Below are 22,670 nucleotides of genomic sequence, written 5' to 3'. Positions count from 1 at the left end.
GCTTTATAACCCAAATCTGAATCATAAAAAGTTCTGCTTTATTTAAAAACAAAATAATACCATGATTTTCCTTTGCATCTTTTCCAGTTGTGCTGTCCTTTCACTAAATATATTTCCAAGGTCCCATCTACAGCTAAAATCCTTTAATACCCACCAAGGAAAAGCATTAATAGATGTTAAACAAGAATGAGAGTAAATGTGTGCATTTTTTAGATGTTTCCTTTAAACAACTCAAGGTATTCTGGAAATACTTCTTAAAGTACATAAATCTTTTTCCCAGTAAATATCCACAAATATCTGAAATAAACTCAAGAAACAGAAGAGCAGAAACAAGGAGACCCAAAAAACCCTGGAGAACCAAATACACAAGACCAACTTCAGTGAAGAGGAGGGAAGGGCAGACAGCAATGAACTTGGTGGTATATTGAAGGGGCTGCTCTCTGGGCCACAGTAGCAACGTTATATTCAAATTGTCATCACTAGCCTTTTATGCTACTCTTTCTACTAGCACTTGGTTATCTGATATAACCACAAGGAAAAAAATGCTTATCCCTCCCAGATGGTAAAGGAGCCCCTGCCCTTGAGATTTTTGTTTTTCACAGAACTGGGTAAAATACTACAAATACGTTTATTTTCTATTATAGTGAAGATCCATTTACATATGTCTAATTATGTTTCTGCTTGTAGTGACAGGAATTACCTTTTACGAAAAGCTCCATGTCTTGATTACCGATGTCAGCCTAGAATGTTCACTCTGAAATGCAAGAAGCACAAAATCAAAATAATTTCATTTCCCAACAGCCATGAATGGATTTAATTAGTACATGGCATTCTAAGGCAAATAAACACATGTTACACTTTTAAGACAGAAAAATAGGAAGGATCCTTTCCTCATTAATTTGCAATTAGTTTTCAATAGACATAACCTGTACTGGACTTTTAGCAAGAAAAAATATCTTAAAAGGAATGGAGAATGTTCTAATTAGGCAAATTCAACTTTGGTTCTATCACGTTAGAAAATGCAAACTGTTTCATTTACTACATTGCAAAGTATCTGCTACTGCAAGGACAATGACTTTTTAAAGACCTGGAATAAAGAATCGGGCTGGACTGTACTTGGAAGAAGCAAATAGGTGACAAGGTACTTTTCAAACATGATAGAATACGGTTAGAATAGAACAAAGGATGCACAGATTTCATAAGAATGTTGGTAAAAAGAAAATGTAAACCAAAAAATAAATAAATAAATAATACGGCTCATTGATCTTCTTTTAAAACAGTAAGTAACAAATAATGAAAATGTCTTCGCATAATAAATTATAGTTTTTCATGTAAACCTTTATAATATTTATTACATGAGGAAAATGTACATTTTTTAGAAATACTATTCTCTTTAAATTATGCCTAGAAATTCTACTAAAAATTTATTCTACGACTTAAGATGATTCTCCTGAACCATTTCAGAAACATTAAAAATATGACCACCTCTAATTAAAATGTATATTTTCCCCAATAAACTTAAATGTTGAGAACTACATTTTCATATATGAAAAAATATATACTAACTACTTAAAGTGTATGATGGAATAACAATAGATGAATCTTGGGAAAGTAACTCTGTTTCTGATCACATTTTTGTAAGCACAGACATTTGTTTCTCACTACAGTTTTATTATTTAGTTTATTTCCGATTTATAACATGTCTTAAAAACAGCACAATTATGAACAACTTAGTCTCAATTTCCATGTCACAAAATTAAACTCCAATTTTCTTTCACATAGGCTTACTTTTCATTTTCTACAAATTTTACGATCAGTGACCAGGGGGGTGACGCGGAACTGCTAAGTACAAGTTGCTGCCTGGGGTTGGAGCTAAGTGAACTTTCTTTCCTGGGGATTCTAGTGCTTGCTGAGCCTCTAGCAGAACACGGTTGTCAGCCCTTGCTATTCACTGGAATCCTTTGAACTTTTAAAAACTACTGATGCCAGGCCCCCACACACAGTGAATATATCAGAATCTCTGGGGATAGGGCCTGAGCATTGTTATGTTTATAAAAGTTCCCCAGACAATTATAATGTGCAGGCAGGGTAGAGAACCACAGATATAAGGCTTTGAGATAGATGGATGGTTATATCAGAGTCAGCTTATTGTTGTTAATGATCCGGTGAGCCAGTAATGTTGAATAGAGAAAAACAAGGGGAAGCCTCCATTGTATACTGATAATGACTGGAGAAAGCTCTATCTGTCGATACAAGAGGATGGAGGCAAGAGAAGCCTCTCTCACCATTGCCCCAGACTGCACTCCCTTATGAGTCAATTTGGATTATCTGTAAAGTAAATATAATCAACTCATACCCAGATTATAGCCTACATTGGAGGCCCTAAAACAGCATCTTTTTTCTGGAAACAAATTTTCAATATAGAGTAAAGTGACTTACATGTGTGCCAGCTCTCTTCTGGGTTTACTCTCCTAAATTAACTCTCTAATTTCTTTCACCCTGGGAAGCTGACCCATTAAAAAATGGAGCACAGTAAAAAGAAAAGTTGCTACATTACATTTAAACTGAATCTTAAAGTACTTTTAGTGATTATGGTGAGCATTTTCACTTCATTTCATCTCAACAAAGATTTATTGCTTAATCTTCATATACCAGGGAATAAAGAACAGAGATGAACCTGTACCAGTTCAGCACTGATGAGTTAACAACCAAATGGAGAAAGTGAATAAATTAAAAATAACACATCATTATGACACAGGCGAGAACAGAAATATCTAAAGATTCAAAAATACAGAGAAAGGATAGATGAATTTTATCTGGAAGGAGGTCATGGAAGAGCTTCCCAGAGAAACTAATAACTGAGCAGGACTTTGAAGACTAAACAGAAGTCTAAAAACCAGATAAGGTAGGATGGAATTTTTCTAGGAGAGAAAAAGTTCATGCAAATGATCTCAGGCATGAAACAGCAGGAACTAAAGAGACTTAGCTCTGCTCTCTTTCTCCTAAAATAAAAACTTGCAAAGACCTGGACTTTGTGGGCAGGGAGTAAGCATTTATGAAAAATATACTATGTAACAAGGATTGAGCATTTTAGTTTTGTGTTTTAAACTGAGTTCATATTATAAATAAGAAAACTGAGACTCAGGTAAGGGCTACTTTAGACATCCCAAGGCATTACCCCTCTCATGAGTGGTTAATTATTTTTGTTATTCTTATGTTTATGTGAATCATTTTAAACATTATATTCTATCAGTTGCTCTCATTACATGGAAAGGATTAAGATGAACTACTGGTGTCCAGGGTTTTGAATTACCCACCAGAGCACTTCCTCATCACAAGAGTTAAATATTAACTCTCTGCTGATACCTGTCTGCGGTGTGTGTGTATGTGTGTATAGGTGGCAGGTAGGAATGGGATGTCATAAATGTAAGTGGTTTAGGGAGCAAGTAATCAGGAACTAATGTGTGTCAATATTGGAATAATCACCTAAAGGTAAAACTCTTAGCAAAAGCAAATCTTTAACAAGTTCAACGTAGGAATTAAATTATTTTAAAACAGCAGTACGTTCAAAGCTCTGAATCTAATAGAATTTATCATCACTATTGATAACTTCACTGTTCTGAAAATATTTTCAATGCTAACCATTTTAGGACACTTATTTTTATTCAAACGGGTTAATATGGACTTAATTTTTTGCTACTTCTCCAGTATAAAAATGTAATTCTTCAATAATATTCCTACATGGACCAAAAATCTACAAATGTTTAATGTAGATATCACTCCAAATCACTCTACAGCCTCCCAGATGGAGCAGAAATCAATTTAAACCCAGTCCATTTCTTACCATTAAGGGATTTTATTTGGGCATGAGTTTTGGCCAAACCTATAAATTCAGTTTTTTCCAGCATGAACCAAATTAGCATCTTAGATGTACATTGCTTTACTCCACTTAGATCTCTGTTCCTCGAAGCCCAGGCACCCTACTAAGAATCTTTTAATAATTTTATTATAGCTCAATTATAGCTCTATCTTATACTACCTGACTTCAATGGGATATTCTCTACGAAAAAGCAAGCTGATTTGCGTTTCTTTAAAGTTTTAAAAAGTTAATTAATATTCGCCAAACACTTTGAAGAGAGAATGTAAGTGTCAAGAGTAATAATTATTATTTTTTTCAAATAACATCACAGGAGCTACCATTCTATAATTTTTTGTGCATCTTTATTATTTTTTTAATCCATGCTTCAGTAGCCTCTGAAGTCAGGAGGAATGCAGATAAAAGGATGTAGTTTGCATTTTCTTTCAAGTAAATGCAAAGTCAGGCAAAAAAAAAATGCACTTTTCACTTCACATTTTGCTCTCCACAACTTTTAGGCGCTGAGTACATTTAAAAGCACTGTGTCATAAGGCAGCGAGAAGGAAACTGACCAATTTAAAATCCAACTCTGACTCTCAAGGCCCTATGAACGTGGCCATAATTCTCATAACTACCAAACCAAGAGAGGTGGATTATATTCCCTACAGAGACACCCTCCATTCAGCCTCAGCCTTGCATCTGTGCTACCCCAAATAACTAAGTGTTGGAAATCAGCCTCTTTATCTGTGTTGTTAAACTGTCAAACACCATGGTTCATACTGGCTGTGAAAATTTAATCAATTATATAATTAATTTATTGACACTTTAAAAGACCTTTTAAAAAGATGATCTCTCAAGAGTCAAACTCCTAGTGGATCCAATAGTGAGAACCTAAGTCTAAGAATCTAGAAGAAACCAGTGATTTCCTAGTAGGTAATTATAAACTGTCGTGAGGCTGAGGTTAGATGTCCGCCTACCTGCCAGTATCCCTGCATATTAAGCCTTTGCAATGTGTGGCCTTCCATATAGCACATATATATTATATTTATCAAGTGAGTATTTAGTGGTTGTTTATGGAAGTCAGAGCACTTACAGAGGAAGTGGGAAGCATTGTCCAGGCTGAACACATCAGAAAAATCCTGTCTCTAGAGAATCAGGATGCTTGGCTTTGGAGAAAATGGCTCACTGCATTCAGCTTGTCAAACCCTTGACAGCCTTTCAACATACTAACTTGATTAGCATAAAATGCCTACTAGCGAAAGCAGAAACTGAATTGTTTTAATTTTTCTCTCACTTTGATGATGAGTGTCAAAATTTTTTTAAAAAATTTTAAAGGATGACCAACTCTTTAAAGTAAATTAAAACATTTTAAATTCTTAGCTAATTTTTTTAAAAATGTTCATTTTTGCATATTAACATTTATTTAGTTTTTGTCTGTATCTATCAGGCATTTCCTAAAACTATCAAAAATTCAAGGTAAAGCACATTGCTTGTAATGATCTGAGAGAAATAATGTTAAGAGCACAAAAGTGGAACTAAGCTAAGTGATTAAATATTAAAAACCATTTAATTCTTTAGAATTCATAAAGATCATGCTTCTGAATTAGTAAATCTTAAGAGGTAACATTAAACTAATTTATGTATTTCAATAATTTAAAACACTGAAGATTTGAAATTAATAAAAATATCTCCAAATTCAGGAAGATGATAAAATAGCTGTCTTCATATGCAAGTATGGCTTGTCACTTGGTACTTAGTAGAGTACTTCTTGAAAAGGAAGTCCTGCTTGCAGCAATTAATACAGTAGTACCCCCATATCCATGGAAAGTAAAACTGTCCATGGTTTCAGTGGTCCGAAAATATTAAATGGAAAATTCCAGAAATAAACAATTCAGAAATTTAAAACTGCACGCCATTCTGAGTAGTGTGATGAAATCCCATGCCATCTTGCTCCGTTTCACCTGGGATGTGAATCAACCCTTTGTCCAGTGTATTCACACCGTATATACTACCTGCCCACTAGGCACCTCAATTATCAGATCAACTGTCCCAGTATCACAGTGCTTGTGTTCAAATAACTCTTATTTTACTTAATAATGGTCCCAAAGCCCAAGAGTAATGATACCGACAACTCGGATATGCTGAAGTGAGGTTATAAATTATTCTATTTTATTATTAGATATTGTTATTAATCCCTTACTATGCCTAATTTATAAATGAAACTTTACCATAGGTATGTATGTGCAGGGAAAAACACAGTATATATAAGGTTCAGTACTATCTGTGGTTTCAGGCATCCACTGGGTGTTTTGGACAGTAACCCCGGTGGATGAGGGGCGACTGTTGTATACAAACAAGGACTTTTAGGAGGTGGGGATTGGAAGAGTCAAGGATGGAATAGCTATTTTTGTTAATGTTCTAATCGTAGTTATAGTTACCACCCAAAGCATCTGGAAACTGAGAAGTCTTCAAGATAATAAACTAGAAGAATGTTAACAGGGATACTGTAGATCACAATTCAGTTGAAGGGAATGTTAGGATGTGAAAGAATCTTAGGATGTGAAAGTTTGGATGAAACCTTTATTAGACTAGAATAGATAGTCTATTTGTCTTGTTTAACCAATTTAAAGAAGTAAAAGCAAGTTGTCTTTAACACTTATTAACTACAAGAAACACCAATTCACATTAAATGTGCATGATACACCATTGCTTATTAGGTCTGTTGTATAAAATGCAATGGAGAGAAAGCCAGGCTGTGGAAGGGGCCTTGGTGTGCTCTTTTCCCTCTGTTCTGGAACCAAGGCAAAGCAGGTAGCCACAGGTACACAAGTAGGGTATGGGAGACTAAATTACTTTGCAATTAAAAGTCCTTTTGGAAAATTTTGCTCTATGTTCTCAAACACTGTTCTTGTTCATAATGTTTCCACATGGAAACTGTTTCCGTTTTTGTTTCTTTCTTTAAAAACAAAACAAAACAACAACAACAACAACAAACGACAAAAACCCACTCCAAATCTGACTTTTTCCTATAGGGTAGGTAGTTGGGGAGAACTTTTTTGGCCACTTATCACGTACTTGGGATTTTACATAGAAGCTATCAGTTCATCTTGGTTATCACCCTGTGAAATATAATATTACATCCATTTCACATGAGAGAGAACTGAGGTTTCAGAAGGTGAAGTGATTTGCTGAGGGCCACAGAGCTGGGGAATGACAGACTTGGGATTCTGACCCAGGCTGTCTTGCTCCAAACTCAAGATGCTTTCAATTTATCAAGTCTTAAAAGCAGGTTTAAGTTGTCTAATTCTTATCCAAGGAGCAGTCAGGCAAGCCATGCAGCAGAGTTTTCCCTAATTATAAAACATCATTGTGGGACTTTTAAGTGACCATTTTCTGCCTGAAACCAGTATCAGAATAGAGGCAAAGTGTGGTCTTTCTTTTATCCTTATTCTTACTCTCTTCTTCCCAATCCTCTCTCCTCATGGTTTCCAAATACTCTCTTCATCCTATGGACTCTTCTCTTACCCTTACTACAGTTTCATTTCTCTTCCTATACTTTTGGAATTAAACAGAACCAACAGATGCTGAGTCAAGTACTAAAATGGTACTAGTAGTTCCTAATCATTCATGCTCCAACACATAATATGTAGCAGCATATTTTATTTTGCATGTTTAACTCTAATACTGTTTTTATAAACTCTTGTCATATGATATGATGATCTGGCCATGAAATAGGAGAGCATATAGCTATGTGGGCCTAAGTAGTAACCAAAGAATTCTGAAACAAGATCTTCCGCATGTGTGTATAAAAATAAATATGATGGGTGATAGTCACAAAATCCAGGTTTGAAGTAGCTTCTCCAGGTAACACAGCACTAAAGCAACATGATTTATATCATAAAGCAAGCCTACACTTCTCACTACTTGGCTATTTTTCCTCTCACCAGAACTGACGATAAATAAAATTATTAACCACCTCATACAAAATATAAAGACTCTAATGAAAGTAGACTCAAAGGATAAACATGTCATATATTGAAGAATGACTCCTAGAATATATGAGTTGTTCTACATTTTTGATTAATAGAGGACAAACTATCAAACACATCATATAATTTCAGAAACAAACAAACAAACAGTATGGACCTAGAGAAAAAGTAACCACTAGAATCTCATTTTTTAGGGGGCCCATTGTAGGAACTGCATTTTACACCATGACCTGTCACACAATACGTATATAGCACAAAAGTTTTACAAAGCAATATTTATCATCACTATGTACAATATCTTCTGTTATTTCTCTATTTCCTTTCTTAAATAATGCTTATGGTGATCAACGAAATTGATTTCATGATATATTAATGGGTTAGGCCCACACTTGAAAACCCCTGTGCTAAAGCACTGTCAAATCCATCCTGTCACTGACCAAGACAGACAATATTAATGCATCACGACATTATTTCCGATGAGTTCAGCCAAGCCTCAGGACCCTTTGAACTAGCATTCTAGTCAGCAAATATCAATTGGCATTGGGACAAAGACAAGACATAGTCACTATATAAGTTCCAAGAGGGCAGGGTGCAGAGGTAGAGTAGCTATTTTTGTCATTTGTTCTCTTTGTATTCCTAGTGCTTACTTAGTTTCTGGCACACAGTAGTCACACAAATATCCACTGAAAAACTGAATTGGTAAATGGCCACTAAGATTAGAGGGTAAGCTTTGGCTCCTAAAATTCCTCTATGAATCCTTTCTCTCTTTCTCTTGGCTACTTTGTTATCTTTAAATGTAAAGCTTTCAAGATTCAATGGTTCTGAGTACTACATGTACCCTCCCTTCTTTCCAAACCCCATCTTATAATGAGTTTTCTGCCCTAGGCTACTTGATGAAAGTATCTGTTACTTTCAAAGACAACTGGTTTACATTTAAAGAATTACTGAAAAGGGTCATAAAGTTGAAAACCATAGTAGAATTCCTTGATAAACTGGTCCTAGAAGGAAGGAGGAAAACTGACATGCTAGGACCTGGGCTGGATATTGGTGCATATATTTTCTCACTTCAACTTTTCAACAATATGACTGGTTTCATATCATTACCCCATCTTATTGGTGGGGAAACAAACTCTTAAAAAGGATGATGAGGTCACACAGTTAGTAAATGTTTGGCAGAACCAGAATTCAAACCTACATATTTCAATGCTCTTTTTATTATTCCTTAGCTGCTCCCAAGAATGGCATGTTAAGTTCCAAAACAACAATGACCAGAAGCCTTGAATCCATTTGAAATGTGTGAATTTATCACACTGGAAAAATAAAACCCAATACCTTAGTAACATATTTCATCAAATAAATTTATTTTTTCTTTGCCAAATCTTTGTGAGTTATTCATTGCTGGGTATGTTTTCCTTGGAAGCTGTTAATCTTGGCTCAGATATGAATTTTTACTGTACAGTAATTCAAATGTGCTAAGTCCTATATTACACAGAAAAACAACAAGACTGTGTGCACGTATGCATGTGTGTGTGTTTATGTGGTTCAAGTCCAAGGGGAAATATAAAATGGAAACTATATATGAACTGGGGGTGTGTGTAGAGCAGTTAAAAGAAGTTGTGGGCAGAATCAACAATTTTGGCCTCTTGGCTCTTGCCAGAAGCAGTGTAAGGAAATGGAGTAGAAGAGAGCAGTGTGGGTCAAGTTTAACTCACATCCACCCCCACACAAGTGTACATAGCCTGATATAGTCACAGAACCTACAATGTGTAATTTGCCCAATCGTGATCATGAGTCACTATAAAACTTACTATGAAAATCGTTCAATATTTCTGCTATAAGTTTACAACAGTGGTTCTCAACGAGGAGCAATCTGTCAATGTTTGGAGACATTTTTGGTTGAAACAATTGGGAAAAGGCCAAGGATACTGCTAAATATTCTACAACACAGAGGACGGCCTCCTACAACAACAAATTACATGGCCAAAATGTCAGTAGTGCCGAGGTTCGGAAACCCTGATTTATGGGGTGATGCTATTACCTGAGCAACAAAACTACTATACTTTAGCTGTCTCTCTGGTCTCATTCTCCTCATCTGTAAAGTAGAGATGATAATAGTACCTGCTTCACTGGGTTGTTGTGAGGATTACATGAGTCTTATTATGTAAAGCATTTAGAACAGTGCCTATAACATCACAGTAAGTGCTCAGTAAATGTTATTGTTGTTTTTGTTATCACCACCATCATTACCGCCACTATCACCACCACCATCATCACCATCACCACAACCACAACCACCACTACCATCATCATCATCATCATCATCATCATCATCATCAAAGCTCACCGCTATGCAGGGCAGTATTTCCCAAAGTATGACTCCTTAGTAGGTAGATTCTAAGGGGGTAAAAAGGATTCTGTGGTCAAATTAACTTGGAAATGGTGGACTAAAATCAAACAAATTTCTATACTGCAGAACTTCTCAGAATCTTTAAAAAGCAAAGAAAAGAAAAGAAAAGCATGCTGAATTTTCACAATTTAAGACCTAATTTAAGAATCTCATGCAGAATCTTGCAAGACTGAACACTCTTTAGGGAGAAGCTGGTGCAGTGAAAGGGTGGTGGATTGAGAATCTATAGACAGGATTCAGCTCTGGAGTCTCCTATTTCCCTGCTCTGAAGACTGGGTAAGTCCCCTGATCTTTCTTGGCCTCTGTGATCACCAATGCAAAAGAAATTTGGGCTGAAAGGCTCTGATTCTTTGATGCTCCTGCAAGCTGAATATCACTGGTAGACCTCAAAGTCATAATCAGTTAAGAAGGACACCAGGATCAAGCAAAATCAAAAGCTGTGACAAAACCCAGGAAAATCATGTCCTCCAAAGTCCTGTTATGTAAGGATCTCAAATAACCAACACTGGGAAATCAAGATGAACATGATGTACACAATAAATGCCAGCTTATTTGTTGCTGTTGTTTCTACAAATGCAGCCTCATTTTTCAAGCAGAGTGGGGTTAACAGAGAATATGGAGACGATAAAAAACAGGTCTCAACTACTCAAAGTGCACACCATGATTATCTACTCAATTATCTCATTAGGCATCAAATAAAATCTGCGGAGAACAAGACAAGATAGGACTGCTATCTCAAGGAACTAAAACTCTATTTGGGGAGAAAGGTACACATATATCAGGCATCAGGTGAATGTTCTGACAGAGGTCTGACCAAAGATCCACAGGTACAGAGTAATCTTAGTTATGGCAATTTTTTGATAAGTCAAAAGCACAATGGCAAAAATACAAAATAAAATCTAAAAATGAAATGTAAATATTTATCTCCTTGTTTGGGTTTCCAGACGAACATTCTTATTGCCTATTGTTCAGGCATCATCTATGGGTGTCAAGAAGGTACCCTAAACTGAAGGTATGTATGCTGTTTGTCAGTCACTGTGATCTTCACTCCTCTGAGTACATTAGTATGGTCAGGCCGTACTAGAATCTGTCATACGTGACAGAGGTGGCACTGAGCGAAGGGATGTGCGCTTGCATTGTCCAGGGCACTGTTTCATTATATAATAACTATAAGATATTTTAATTTGCATAACTGGAATTTCTCACTCTGGGCTGCATTATCAGCCATGACTAGTTGAGTAGCCAGTGTATAGGTAATCCTTCTTGCAATACCAGTACCTGGTGAAGCCGATAGGCCCTCTGTCAGATTAATAACCTCAAAAACAACAATAATGATGATGATGATGACACTGTTTTTGCACCTATGGACTCCTTCTCAGATGAAATGCATGAAAGTATTCCAGGTTACAAAAGAAACCCATTATATTGAATATCTAAATATTAAAATAGACATTTTAATGTAGCAATATATATGATTTTTTAACTTATTAAATAAAAAGATCTAGCACTATGTCTAATAAATACCATCATGTCAAAGCTGTGTCACGCATAAACAATATTTCTAGATTGACATCTAGACTGATGACTGTAATATGATATGAAAGTATGTGTGATTTCTATTGATGACAAAGTCGCAGACCCTGATTAAATACTACTGCAAGTTTTTGCCTCCATTTATACTGGAAATACTAAATTTCAATTAAAGGTTAGTGCAAATATAATACAAGTCAAAAAAATTTTTTGCCGACTCAAGCTCACAATCCTCCGAATTCTATCCATGGGCCCTTTTGTGATCCATGGACTCCAGGTTACGAAGCCCTACATTTAGTGATTTCCTAAAGCCTCAAGAACTTAGATAAAAAAGAACAAAAAATGACCTCATCACATTGTTTAATGTTTTCTTCTCATTGAAAATAAAGATCTCTCTCTGTTACAGTAAAAACAGCTGGGTACACTTAAAAAATACTTTTGCATAATGAGCTCATCTGATTTTCACAACACCCCTGTGAGAAAGTTATTAGATTACCATTAACTTCATTTAACAAATGTGGAAAGTGAGACAGCTTTTAGAAGACCTGTCCAAATCACACAGCCAGAAGTGCTGAGCTGAGACTCAAACACAAGGCTTGCTACGTTAAAGTCCATACCCAGTTCATAACACCTGTGTAGCATCTGTAATGTTGGGATGGAGAGAGGGAGACAACAAAAAGCGAATGTTAAGAATCTTCTATCCACAGCAACCTACTTAACTAAATTACTTCTAGATTGAGCAGGACCTGGTAACTGATAAGCAAGATTAGCTCATTTCTTCCTTGTTCACTTGTAAACACTATTGTCCATAAACTAGAGTCATTTTCCAGAATGCCACAGGTTTCAGTAACTACATCAGGTCCCTCTGACCCAAACAGAATTCCACATTTGCTTTTATTTCTGGAAGTGTCTTTTATGTTTGTCATATTGTTTCTATTTTATTAGCTTTTTTGATTCCAAGGATTTTTTTTTTGACGCATCTAATGAAAAACTTGTCCGTTTTGGATTTTCTTTAAATGCTTTAAATTTCAGGTGACTTTCAATCTCTGTAGTCCCTGTTTTCCATTTCAGACACAAAAGAGAGAATGGCTTCGTATTTTCAAAGTACTTCAGAATATTCTTTTGTCAAAAATCTCTTTCATAATGCTTGGATTTGCTTGCTTTTTGGTGGTGTTCTGGAATATTGATTTATATCATCCTCCTCTTAACCTCTTTCTCCATTTGCATAAAAACTCTGCTTTCCGGGAATATAACTACTTTGCTCCAATGGGCCTCAAAAGAGGAATTCTGATAAGAAAAACCCTAAAGCTTTAATTGTTTTCACTCTTTTAAAGTCATTTTTCCATTATGAAATTAGATTTTTAGTTTTATTTTCTTCTCATGTAAATTTGTCTAATTTCATCTTTGACATTTTTGCTTTGACCTTTGAATTCATTTTGAAATATATATACATATTTTTTTCGATTAAAGTTTCTTTCATCTTTCTGCATTTTAATCCTTGTTTTGTCCAGCCTGCAAACTGACTCAGTCCACTCTTTAACACTCTGCTTTTGCTCTTTTTCTGTGTCTCTATGCCAAATTTCAGACACTGTAAAATATGAGCCCTGAAAGGATACTTTGCCATTATCCAGCACAGGAGTGCAAGGTCTTTAACCTCTGCAAAATAAAAACTATTTCATACCTCCTTTGCCATCAGAGAGCAGTGAAAGAGGCTGGGGGGAAGGAAGAATAGTGCTAAAGGGAAAGTTTAGGTCCAAGAAGTTGCAACCTGGATATGAAAGAGGAGGGAGGGAGGGAGATAGAGATATAGAGTTAGTTGAGAGTGTGTACCTAGAAGAGGTACAGTGACAGCAGGCACTTGAAACTTTGTAGGCAGAGCTTTAAGACAGACCACACTTGAAAGACTCTTAGGTAGCCCTGAAGTGTGCCCTCACTTTACACAGAGACAAGTCCAGGCAACCTGTCTAAAGCTACAAGTCAACACTAGAGATTCAGCACTGGAATAGAGGTCCCTTCCTCTACTCCCCTCTGCCTGGTCTTATACCCTTAATTATAGAACCTGTAAAGCACCATTTTCACCTTATTCCTTGGCCTTTACTCTTTCTCTGGTGGGTTCAGTTACATGAACTTCTGTCTCAACACCTTCATTATGGTTGGCTCTGACAGCTTTCCTTCAATCCTTAAAATCTGAACAGGCTTTATACTCACACAAAGGTCAGATGTGATAATTTAAAAAAAGGAATTATCATTTATTTAACTTTCACAACAACTGAGAGAGATATAATTATTCCCATTTCACAAAAGAGGAAACCAGGGTTGAAGAAAAGTACAGTAACTTGTCCACAGGTGCACATATAGTGGTATGCTACCCACACTTGCTACTACACTTCAACACACAAACGTTTATTAGTACTTTCATAGGCAAAGACATGTTATCTTTTTTTTTATTCCCTCATTCACTGTCTTAAAAAATATTCACTGACCACCTATTATGGGTTAGGTGTCCCAATTGGAACTACATTCCATTTCCAGTGCCATAGTTCCAAAACACACACAGACACAAACTGCCTAGATGATCCTTTTGGAATGATCTTCAGAGAAGATTTACAATCTATCTGAAATATCAGATTTAATGCTTTAAAGACAATAGATATTTCTTTTGGTCACAAACATTACTACTTACACCATCTATGTCTTTTGCCAGACTTGCACATGAAAAGCTTTGAACTAGTTCTAAAAATCAAAGAAAAAACATGTGCTCTAATGGACATTCAAAGTGGTATGTAAATGACTCCCAAACAGTTCTTTTACAAGAGTTTCACAAACATTCTGCTTAATTACTGCGAAGTATAACAAAGTAATCAAGAGTAAAGACATGGGAACAGGAAAGACTTAATGTTTGAATCCCAGAGCCACGCCATTTACCAGCTGTTAGACCCCTTTAATCTCACTCCGCCACAGTTTTCTTGTTTGAAAACAGGAACAATCATGGAGCCTAGATTATAAAGTTGCTGGGAAGGTTATTGGAGGTAATACAGATAAAGCACATGGAATAAAGCATGGCACACAGAAAATGATCAATAGAGAGAAATCTAATTGCCACTATTATTGCTCTGGCAATTAGAAGAGTTGAACACATTTAATTTTAATATTTGCTTTTCAAAAAAAGATCTAGATAGTTGATGCCCTACCAGTTTTGGAAAACAGTTCTGTTAGTTCTTCAAAATAATGAGTATGTGTTCTGAAATAAAAGTAGATAATAATAAATTATACTGTTCCATTTATATTTTAATATTGCCAGTATAAATTGTTTTTCGGTTAGCTAATAGAGCTAACACATAGTAACTTGTCTATTATTCTTAAATATGTAGTTGTCTTATCATATCTACTTTAATGAATTTTGTAAAAAAATTCTACCGACACTATGACTAGTATGAAGAACCTTACCTTCAGAAAGAAGATCTACTTTTCAAACAAATCAGTATTTTAAGCTATTTTTAACTGATTTACAATTAGATTTTTATTTTTACTGGTTTCTTTGTGACAATGTTAATTTAAAAAGGGAAATACAGAACATTAGCTTTCACCAATTGGTAAATATGTTTATTTTAAAAGAATGATTTTGTTAAATCTTTTGAGCACTTTTGTCATTCCATATGATTTACTGCCATTTCCCCAGAATTTGAAAAACTATAGGCACCAAAACTTATATTAAAGAATTAGTTCTTTAAAAACAACTAGTTAATTTTTTATATTTCCTTTTATGATCTTGTTCCATATAGTCTTTCTTGTCTATAAAGATATTTTCGTACTTTCAGTTGAAAAACCACAAATCACTAAAAAAAATCATCTTTTGGCTAATTTGATTCAATATTTAATAAGATTAAGATATCTCACTATATTTTTTCTTTTATATGAAACTAGAAATTTGTTTCCAGATACTAAAAATTTATGAGAAAATTTCAATTGTTCAATTATTAGAAGTAATTTGAATGCTACTTACTACATCCTTAGACAAGGTACTAACTTGTAATATTTTTACTTCAAATGACAATTCAAACTACTGTTTGTCATGACTAACAGTTAATATGCATAGATATTCATTTTAAAGGAAAATTAGGGTTACTCTTTTCATTTAAAAAATCATCCTAATCTCAATTCCAAAACCAAAAATAAATAATAAAGCAAACCAGAATATTATTATTAAGGTGATGGCAAAGATGCAGCAGCATCTTATAAAACTATTAAAGACAGGCTATAAGCTGTAAATTGTTTTGTTTTTTAATTTCATATAGTTCCACTCTTACTCATAAAATAGAAATCAGTTTTGAGTCACGGCACGGAATATGAAAAGAAATTGTCAAGTGACAATACTACCAATTAGTTTACCTGAAAACCCACTCAAGTTGAAAGCCAGTTAAATCCTAACTTAAAAGACTTCATTCACTACATGTAGATTTTACCACAGAGAGCTCCCACTTTTATTGCTTTAGTCAATTGTTTCTTATGTGAGACTTTTAAAAAATTAAGTTAGTGAAGTTTAAAGAAGGAAAACATTACCAGAACCCTACAGCGTTATTCAAGAATGACTTTATGACTTGAATACCCACTTGAGCATACACTATAACTCAGAAATCTCAGGTGATTTTAGTTAGACCTTATTAGTTTGATTTTGGGGGGCCAAATCCTTTGCTTGCATCAAACTTTGGACATCAAAATAGTTTTACCTCAACTGTAAAATAAATATTGGTCTTGATTTATCATTACATGTCACATTGAGATCAGTTAGAAAAGCATACATACCACCAGTTTCTGGAGCAGACCTTTCTGAGCTGATTTCTTTATTTTATACATACCCAATTGACTAATGTGGCCAAAGTCCACCTGAAATTCGACAGAGATAACTTAAAATTTCGGCTGTCAGATGCCATGGTTTTGAAAAACAGTTCTTTTCTTTTTTCTGATACACTTCTCAGAATCAGGATTACTTCTAAGCAAAGAAGTTAGATTTACAATATAAGAAAATCCAACAGAGAAAATCTAACTACTGCTACCTCAGCAGTGATGGAAGAAATTTGACACTACCAATGCTAGCTATATCATCTTGATTATTTAAAAGTTTACCATTTTATTTTACTTTTTGCCCCTTCCAAATTGCAGAGGCTGAAGTAACCTCCTCACCCCCCCACCACACAACTGAACCAGAGAACTACAGTGCAAACTATAAGTAATTCAAAGTAAGTGAAAAACCTAAATGCATCTTTGAACCAGTCTCTTACATGCTACCCACCCTGGAGGACTTATAATCAAATCATAGTTTGTCTTTTTTTTTTTGTCAATTAGGTTGAAAGCAGTTTGAATAAGGCTACTGCCCATACACAAATGGCACTAATTTTCTCATTTGTGTATGTCTTTTAACTCCAGCTGTTATGCCCCTGGCAAGGAAGTGGAGCTGAATTGGACAAGACTAAAAGATTTCATGGGTTTGATTTGCTGTGGATCACGAAGTCGGCTTTGCAAATGGCAGAGACACTCCTCCCTACAATGCCAGTGCTAACTCACTGGAACCAGTGTAAAAGGGCTGTGAGGAATCAGGCTCTCAGAATTTTTCTGGTTCTGAATTCATGCCGCAGAACTATGATCAACCACATAGCTTGTTTTATTAATTTTCTCCTCACAGTCTTTCATCTCTTACCCTCCAGTCCCTTGTCAGATACAGAAATGGAAACCGGGCTCCAAACTACTTAACATAAATGCCCCCAAGGCCAATAAAAATTGCATTTTCCCCTTGCTTAAAAGTATAATTTGTAATAAATACAACCATTTTTATTTTACTCAAAGGACTGGTGCTATTTGTGATGTTAAAAAATAGTCCCTCAAAAAAAAGGCATTTCTCTTAAAATGGAAATTATTTATTTAATTAACTTTTATAATACATTTAATTTATAAATTGGTCTCAAATGTTGACTAGCTTGGAAGATGGTATTTAGGCAATATAGAGTAGGTTGTATATTTGATAAAACCATGACTAAGAATTTTCCAATGAGATTTATTTTTCTGTGTCTGCTATATTTTAATACACTGAATAACTACATACTGGCTAAAAAGTTAATTTCACAATAAAGTAGAAAGTGTTAGGGAATCTGATTAATGAGGATAAATTCTGACCCCAAACTTTTCTTTTTCATTCTTTCCCTGCTGCAAATCAACACACATATACACCATAATCAAGCTTGGATTTTTTTCCCTTCATCTCAATCCTCTTCAAAATTATTTTGACCATTTTCTGGACTCCTATCCTTACATGAAATATGGGGTGGGGGTGGGGGTGGGGGTGGAGGTAACTCTCTATTTCCAGAATAAAGCAAGCACATTAGAGCACTTATATTGTACCAACGAAATAATTGATTTACTCTCTATACACTTATGTTTCTAAAAAGAAGACAGTCAAAAGTCTCGGTAAAAATACATTTCACAATACAAAGGTCGTATTTCATCTTTATTTAAGATTGGCCTAGTCTAGATTCAACGAATTTTTTTTTTAGTCTATAGAAATATGTTTTAACAGAAAATAAACTTTCTCAACCCTATAAAAATTTCTGAAACACTTGGAGTTTACGCCTAAGGAAACAGTCTGTTAAATACATCAAGAAACTGTTAAAACATACTTACTCTTTTGTTAATTTACGATTTCAAAAAATTGGAAAAGAACTATCAAAAACATTACTCTTTAAGAACTGTACCATTATATGAATTCTAAAATGTCTTCAAAAGACATTTTATCTTAAAGATAGATTCTATCCCTGAAATGTTAATAATCAAGGATTTAATCTATTGCTTTTTTACAGTTTAAATTTGTTAAGAAACCTCACGGTGTTAATATGTTAAAACTACCTAGATACACTAAATGAAGAAAAATAGTGGCAATTATACAAAAAATTTAATGACACTTAGTGTCTAATGTCAATGTTCCAACCAAAAGACCTATAAATAAAACCTATAAATAAAGAATTTTTAAATTAAATAATTAAAAGTACTTTGAATTATCCTATACAGCTAGCAACAGAATTTATAACTTCAATTTTAAGGCAAACCAAAGTAAATATCTTTTAATCTGAGAAAAAATTATATGTAGTAAAATTCTTCTATTTCAGCCAGTTTAACACTGTTCACTTGAGAATCTGAGATTTACAAGTGTGCATTCTCCTTAAAATTCTAAAAGTATAATACATAATTTTATGCTACCTTTTTATTTTACTTCCTCAAGCATTTTTATAGCTTCTAGAATAGCTATCTAGTTATTACATTGTACAAACATGATATCCTTAACTTTTTTCCACTGCATTTAAAAAAAACGATGCTCAAGTATAAAGCATTTTATTCCTCCCTTTTTAATCACATATTTAAAATTTCAAAAAGAGTCAACAGTCCATGTTATCGTCAAGAGCTTTATCTCTGATATACACTTTTTCAGACCAATAAAATTTCACCCAGAGAATAACTGTACTTTTTAAAAGAGCTTCTTGACTTCGACTCACATTTACCTATCATGTAAGCAATATCCACATGAACACTAAGGTCACATATGGCATAAATAAAAAAAAATAAACATCACAAGCTGATAATGCCATAAAGTCTGAGAATTCTATGAAAATAAACACAAATAAAAAATTTTGCTTTTGGGGCCTAAAATTCAACTTAAGGTGTTTTTTACATCCTAAAATTAAGAAAGTAGCCCAGTTTTCATGAGACTATCACAAGTTAAGGAAATTAAGGTGGCTAAAGTTCTTATGGACGGACTTAGGCCACTGCTATTTTTACTTCTGTTCCTTAAAATCAAGATAAAGGCCTTCACTTAAGGATCCGTGTAAAGAGACAATGAGAAATAACCAGAATTAGATCTGAAAAATAACTTAAAAGTCAGTTCCTCCCCAAACCAATCACAAAACTCCATAACAAATAAACCTTAACTTGGCTGTCATTTTTAAATCATTTTTTAATCAATTCAAGCAAAATTTCTTTAAAACAAAGTATAAAATAGAATACTGCTTAAATGTCTGTCCACGAGAGAAACATTTTAACGAAGGGATAATAAACTCCAGAGAAAAAAAATAGTACCATTTTCCTAATTTCACTTCAAAATTGCCACGGTTTTAGTGAAGGAAGCTGAAAGGTCTGATTCCAGAAACTAGAGATCCCCGGGCGGCGAGGGGTGTCTGGCCATCGCCTCAGCTCCAATCCAGGTGTAGGTTCTGAGCTGTTTGTCATCCTCAGTCCTAACACCCTTTGTGCAGGGCCAAAGACGGTCCCGCAGGAAACCGATTACGGGGTTATATATGCATAAATTTTCCTTAACTTCTCCCATGCCAAAGCGGCGCTAAGTGAATATTTCTGTTGTGTTTTTCACGACTGCCATTGTCTTGCTGTAGGATCAGAGGTTCTAATTTTAAGTGGAGTATTGTTGGAAAAACCAGGATTTTACAGAGCATCGTTTTCCCACCTGCACAAGGCGAAAACAAACTCTAATCTTACTCGGTGGAGATTTAAGACACACGCCTAAGTTCTCTTCACTCTAAGAGGGGATAGCAGAAGAAGTGGTAAAGTGACAGTAATATATAGTAAATGGGCTCATTTCAAACATCGGTAATTGAAAGCGCTTGCCTCCAACACGCTCCTGGACACACACGGTTTATTCTTCTCGGTTTTAGGGGAAGAGAGCGGACCTGTGACTTCGGAGATCGAGCCAGGGAAACCAACACAGACTTAGGGGTAGAGAAATAGGCGGTTCTACGCAGAGCCAGGGCCGTGGTGCCCGGGGATGCGCCGAACCCGGCTGCAGCATCCCTGCTGCAGTGCCCGCGGGCGCCTGCGGCCCGCCAAACGGGCGCAGACCGCGGCGTGCCCAGGCCCCGAAGCCCTTTCTCAACTCCGCGAGGAACGCGCCCCCGCCCGGCTTCCCGCGCCTCCTCGCTTACCTGCGGGTCGGGTCGGAGGGCAGAGGTGTCGCCTGGCCGCGCCAGGGCGCCCGGGCAGCGGCTGCATCCCTCCCACCCTCCGGCCCCGGGCGCTCTCGGGACGCCACCTCCTCGCTCGGGGACGCGCGTCTTTCTCCTCCGGGCGCGGGACGTGCAACCTGCCGCCTCGGGCCGCGCCCCAAGTTGCGCGCAGGTCGAAACTGCTCGCGAAGCTCCTCCGGAAGGACCGTCCCAGCCCCCAAGTGTCACCGCTGACATGCGAGGGAGAGAGTGGGGCGCCCTGCACCTTCGCTTCATCCACACCTGCCGCCGCGGGGGCCGCCGCGGCCCAGCTCCTCCCCGGCTCCGCCCCTCGCCCGCCCCCAGCTCTAGCCGCCGCTGCCGCCGCCGCCGGCAGGAGGAGATGAAAAGAGTCTCCCGGGTCCCGTAGCGCGATCCGCGGTGCTGTGTGCTTCCTCCCTCGGGCCCAGGAGGAACCCAGGTCTCTCTACTGCAGCGCCCGCCGCTCCAGAGCGCCGGAATTTGGTGGAAGAAGCAGCAGCCACGACAGCCAGTCCCTATGGCCGCGGTAGCCTTTTACGGGTGGGAGCGTCTTGCAGAGTCAGAGCTAGGAAACCGAGAGAGTGCCCACCTGCGTGAGCCGATCTCTCCGGTGCACTCTCCGAGTCCAAATTTAGCAAACTGTACAGCGGAAGTGTCTCCTGTGTCGGACCCCTGCGTTTGTAGGTGTCTCCTAAAAACGTGGCTGGGAGCAGGGGCCCTCTGGTGTAACTGGAATTCGAGCGAGAGAAGGGTGGGGGTGGGGGAGTGTCCTTCCATCTGGAGGTGGCCTCTCCTGTATCTGCAACCCGGTAGGTGTTTCGAGGCCTATCTCAGATGCAGTCTCCACCATGAAATTTTTCCAGGTGCCCACCCGCGCCCATATTTGATTTCGCCCCTTTTTGGACTGCCAGGGAGTTCTGAACCTCTCCACTGGCCCTTCTTTTGCAGGAGAGCGCTTTGTAAAATGCAATGGGCCATTTCGCAACACATTAGCTATTTTATTATAGTGTGTGAATTCATATTCAGTACTATCGTGTACACGCACAGAGATTTACGCTTTCCTAATCCTTTCCACTTAGGTTTAATTTCTTTGAAGTCAGAGGCTATAAATTGCTCATCTCTGAAGTTTTCAAGTAAATACTGAGTGGTACATGGCGGAATGATCGCACCAGATGACCTAGCTGGAAATTGGTGCTGTCCCACTTATTTATATCCTCTTGAAAGCGCGGCATGGTTCCTTGCACCTGGATATACGAGGTGGAGGCCGGGGAGGGGCGAGGTGGGGGGGAGGATGCGATGATGTTTCTGTGTGTGAATGTAGTTTTTGGCAAAGGTCAGTCTAACTGTCATGACGAAAAATTCCGATGTAGCGGGGGAAGGAAGCGATGGTGGTGGTTAGCGAGGCAAGGTTCACGGGGATATTTTATTGATGGCGGAATATATCCATGTAAAAAATATAATCAAAATTTTAAACAGTCATCGGATGTTCCCTATTCATTTGGTACTTCCTAAAGGCTCCTTTCTTTAGCCAACTGTAGGAGTCAAATGCAGTTGATGTATTGCATGTCACATTTGCATGAGCACGAGCTCATGGACTGTATGAAAGATTAAAATTTAAAATTTTCTGTATAAAATACAGTTGAATAAAATATGCTTATATACCATTTGTCGTTTCTTACATTTAAGTACATATTTTGAGTTGAGAAGTCAGTAGTGTTTAATGGTTAATGGTATTCAAAGAACTCATCTCATTTCAGCTTAAAATTGAATTCATGAACTCAAAGAACTGAGAAATCTCAAGCCATTTTGACCAAGATATAAAGAACAAAAATTAACAAAGTTATTGCCAATAAAATATTCCTGATACTTTT

General features: G+C 36.7%; 2 protein-coding genes across 9 annotated transcripts in view; one reads left to right on the top strand and one right to left on the bottom strand.

The window, feature by feature from the left end:
* IFNE (interferon epsilon) overlaps positions 1–20,894 on the bottom strand; it is a 79,771-nt gene extending 58,877 nt beyond the window's left edge. For 3 of the 4 annotated variants that reach the window (XR_005656788.1, XR_005656787.1, XR_005656790.1), the window contains exons 1-2: positions 20,758–20,894; positions 701–754 (exon numbers count right to left, since the gene is read on the bottom strand). The gene's annotated coding sequence lies outside the window, so the exon portion shown is untranslated. The remainder of the gene's footprint in view (positions 1–700; positions 755–20,757) is intronic. The other variant, XR_005656789.1, reaches the window with a different exon arrangement.
* Positions 20,248–22,463, top strand: LOC120617126 (specifically androgen-regulated gene protein-like). Of its 5 annotated transcripts, none has more exons than XM_039880722.1 (2): positions 20,248–21,238; positions 21,879–22,463. In XM_039880722.1, the coding sequence occupies exon 1, from the start codon at positions 20,601–20,603 to the stop codon at positions 21,162–21,164; it is 564 nt and encodes a 187-aa protein (XP_039736656.1). In that variant the 5' UTR covers positions 20,248–20,600; the 3' UTR covers positions 21,165–21,238; positions 21,879–22,463. The 5 variants fall into 5 exon arrangements, with proteins under 5 accessions (XP_039736656.1, XP_039736654.1, XP_039736655.1 ...); XM_039880720.1 differs by having other exon boundaries at positions 20,248–21,282; XM_039880721.1 differs by having other exon boundaries at positions 20,248–21,325.
* Positions 22,464–22,670: the final 207 nt, after the last annotated feature.

Source organism: Pteropus medius, unplaced genomic scaffold (genome assembly GCF_902729225.1).
Source record: "Pteropus medius unplaced genomic scaffold, Ma_sr-lr_union100, whole genome shotgun sequence".
NCBI lineage: Eukaryota > Metazoa > Chordata > Mammalia > Chiroptera > Pteropodidae > Pteropus > Pteropus medius.
This window is presented reverse-complemented; position numbering and strand designations above follow the sequence as displayed.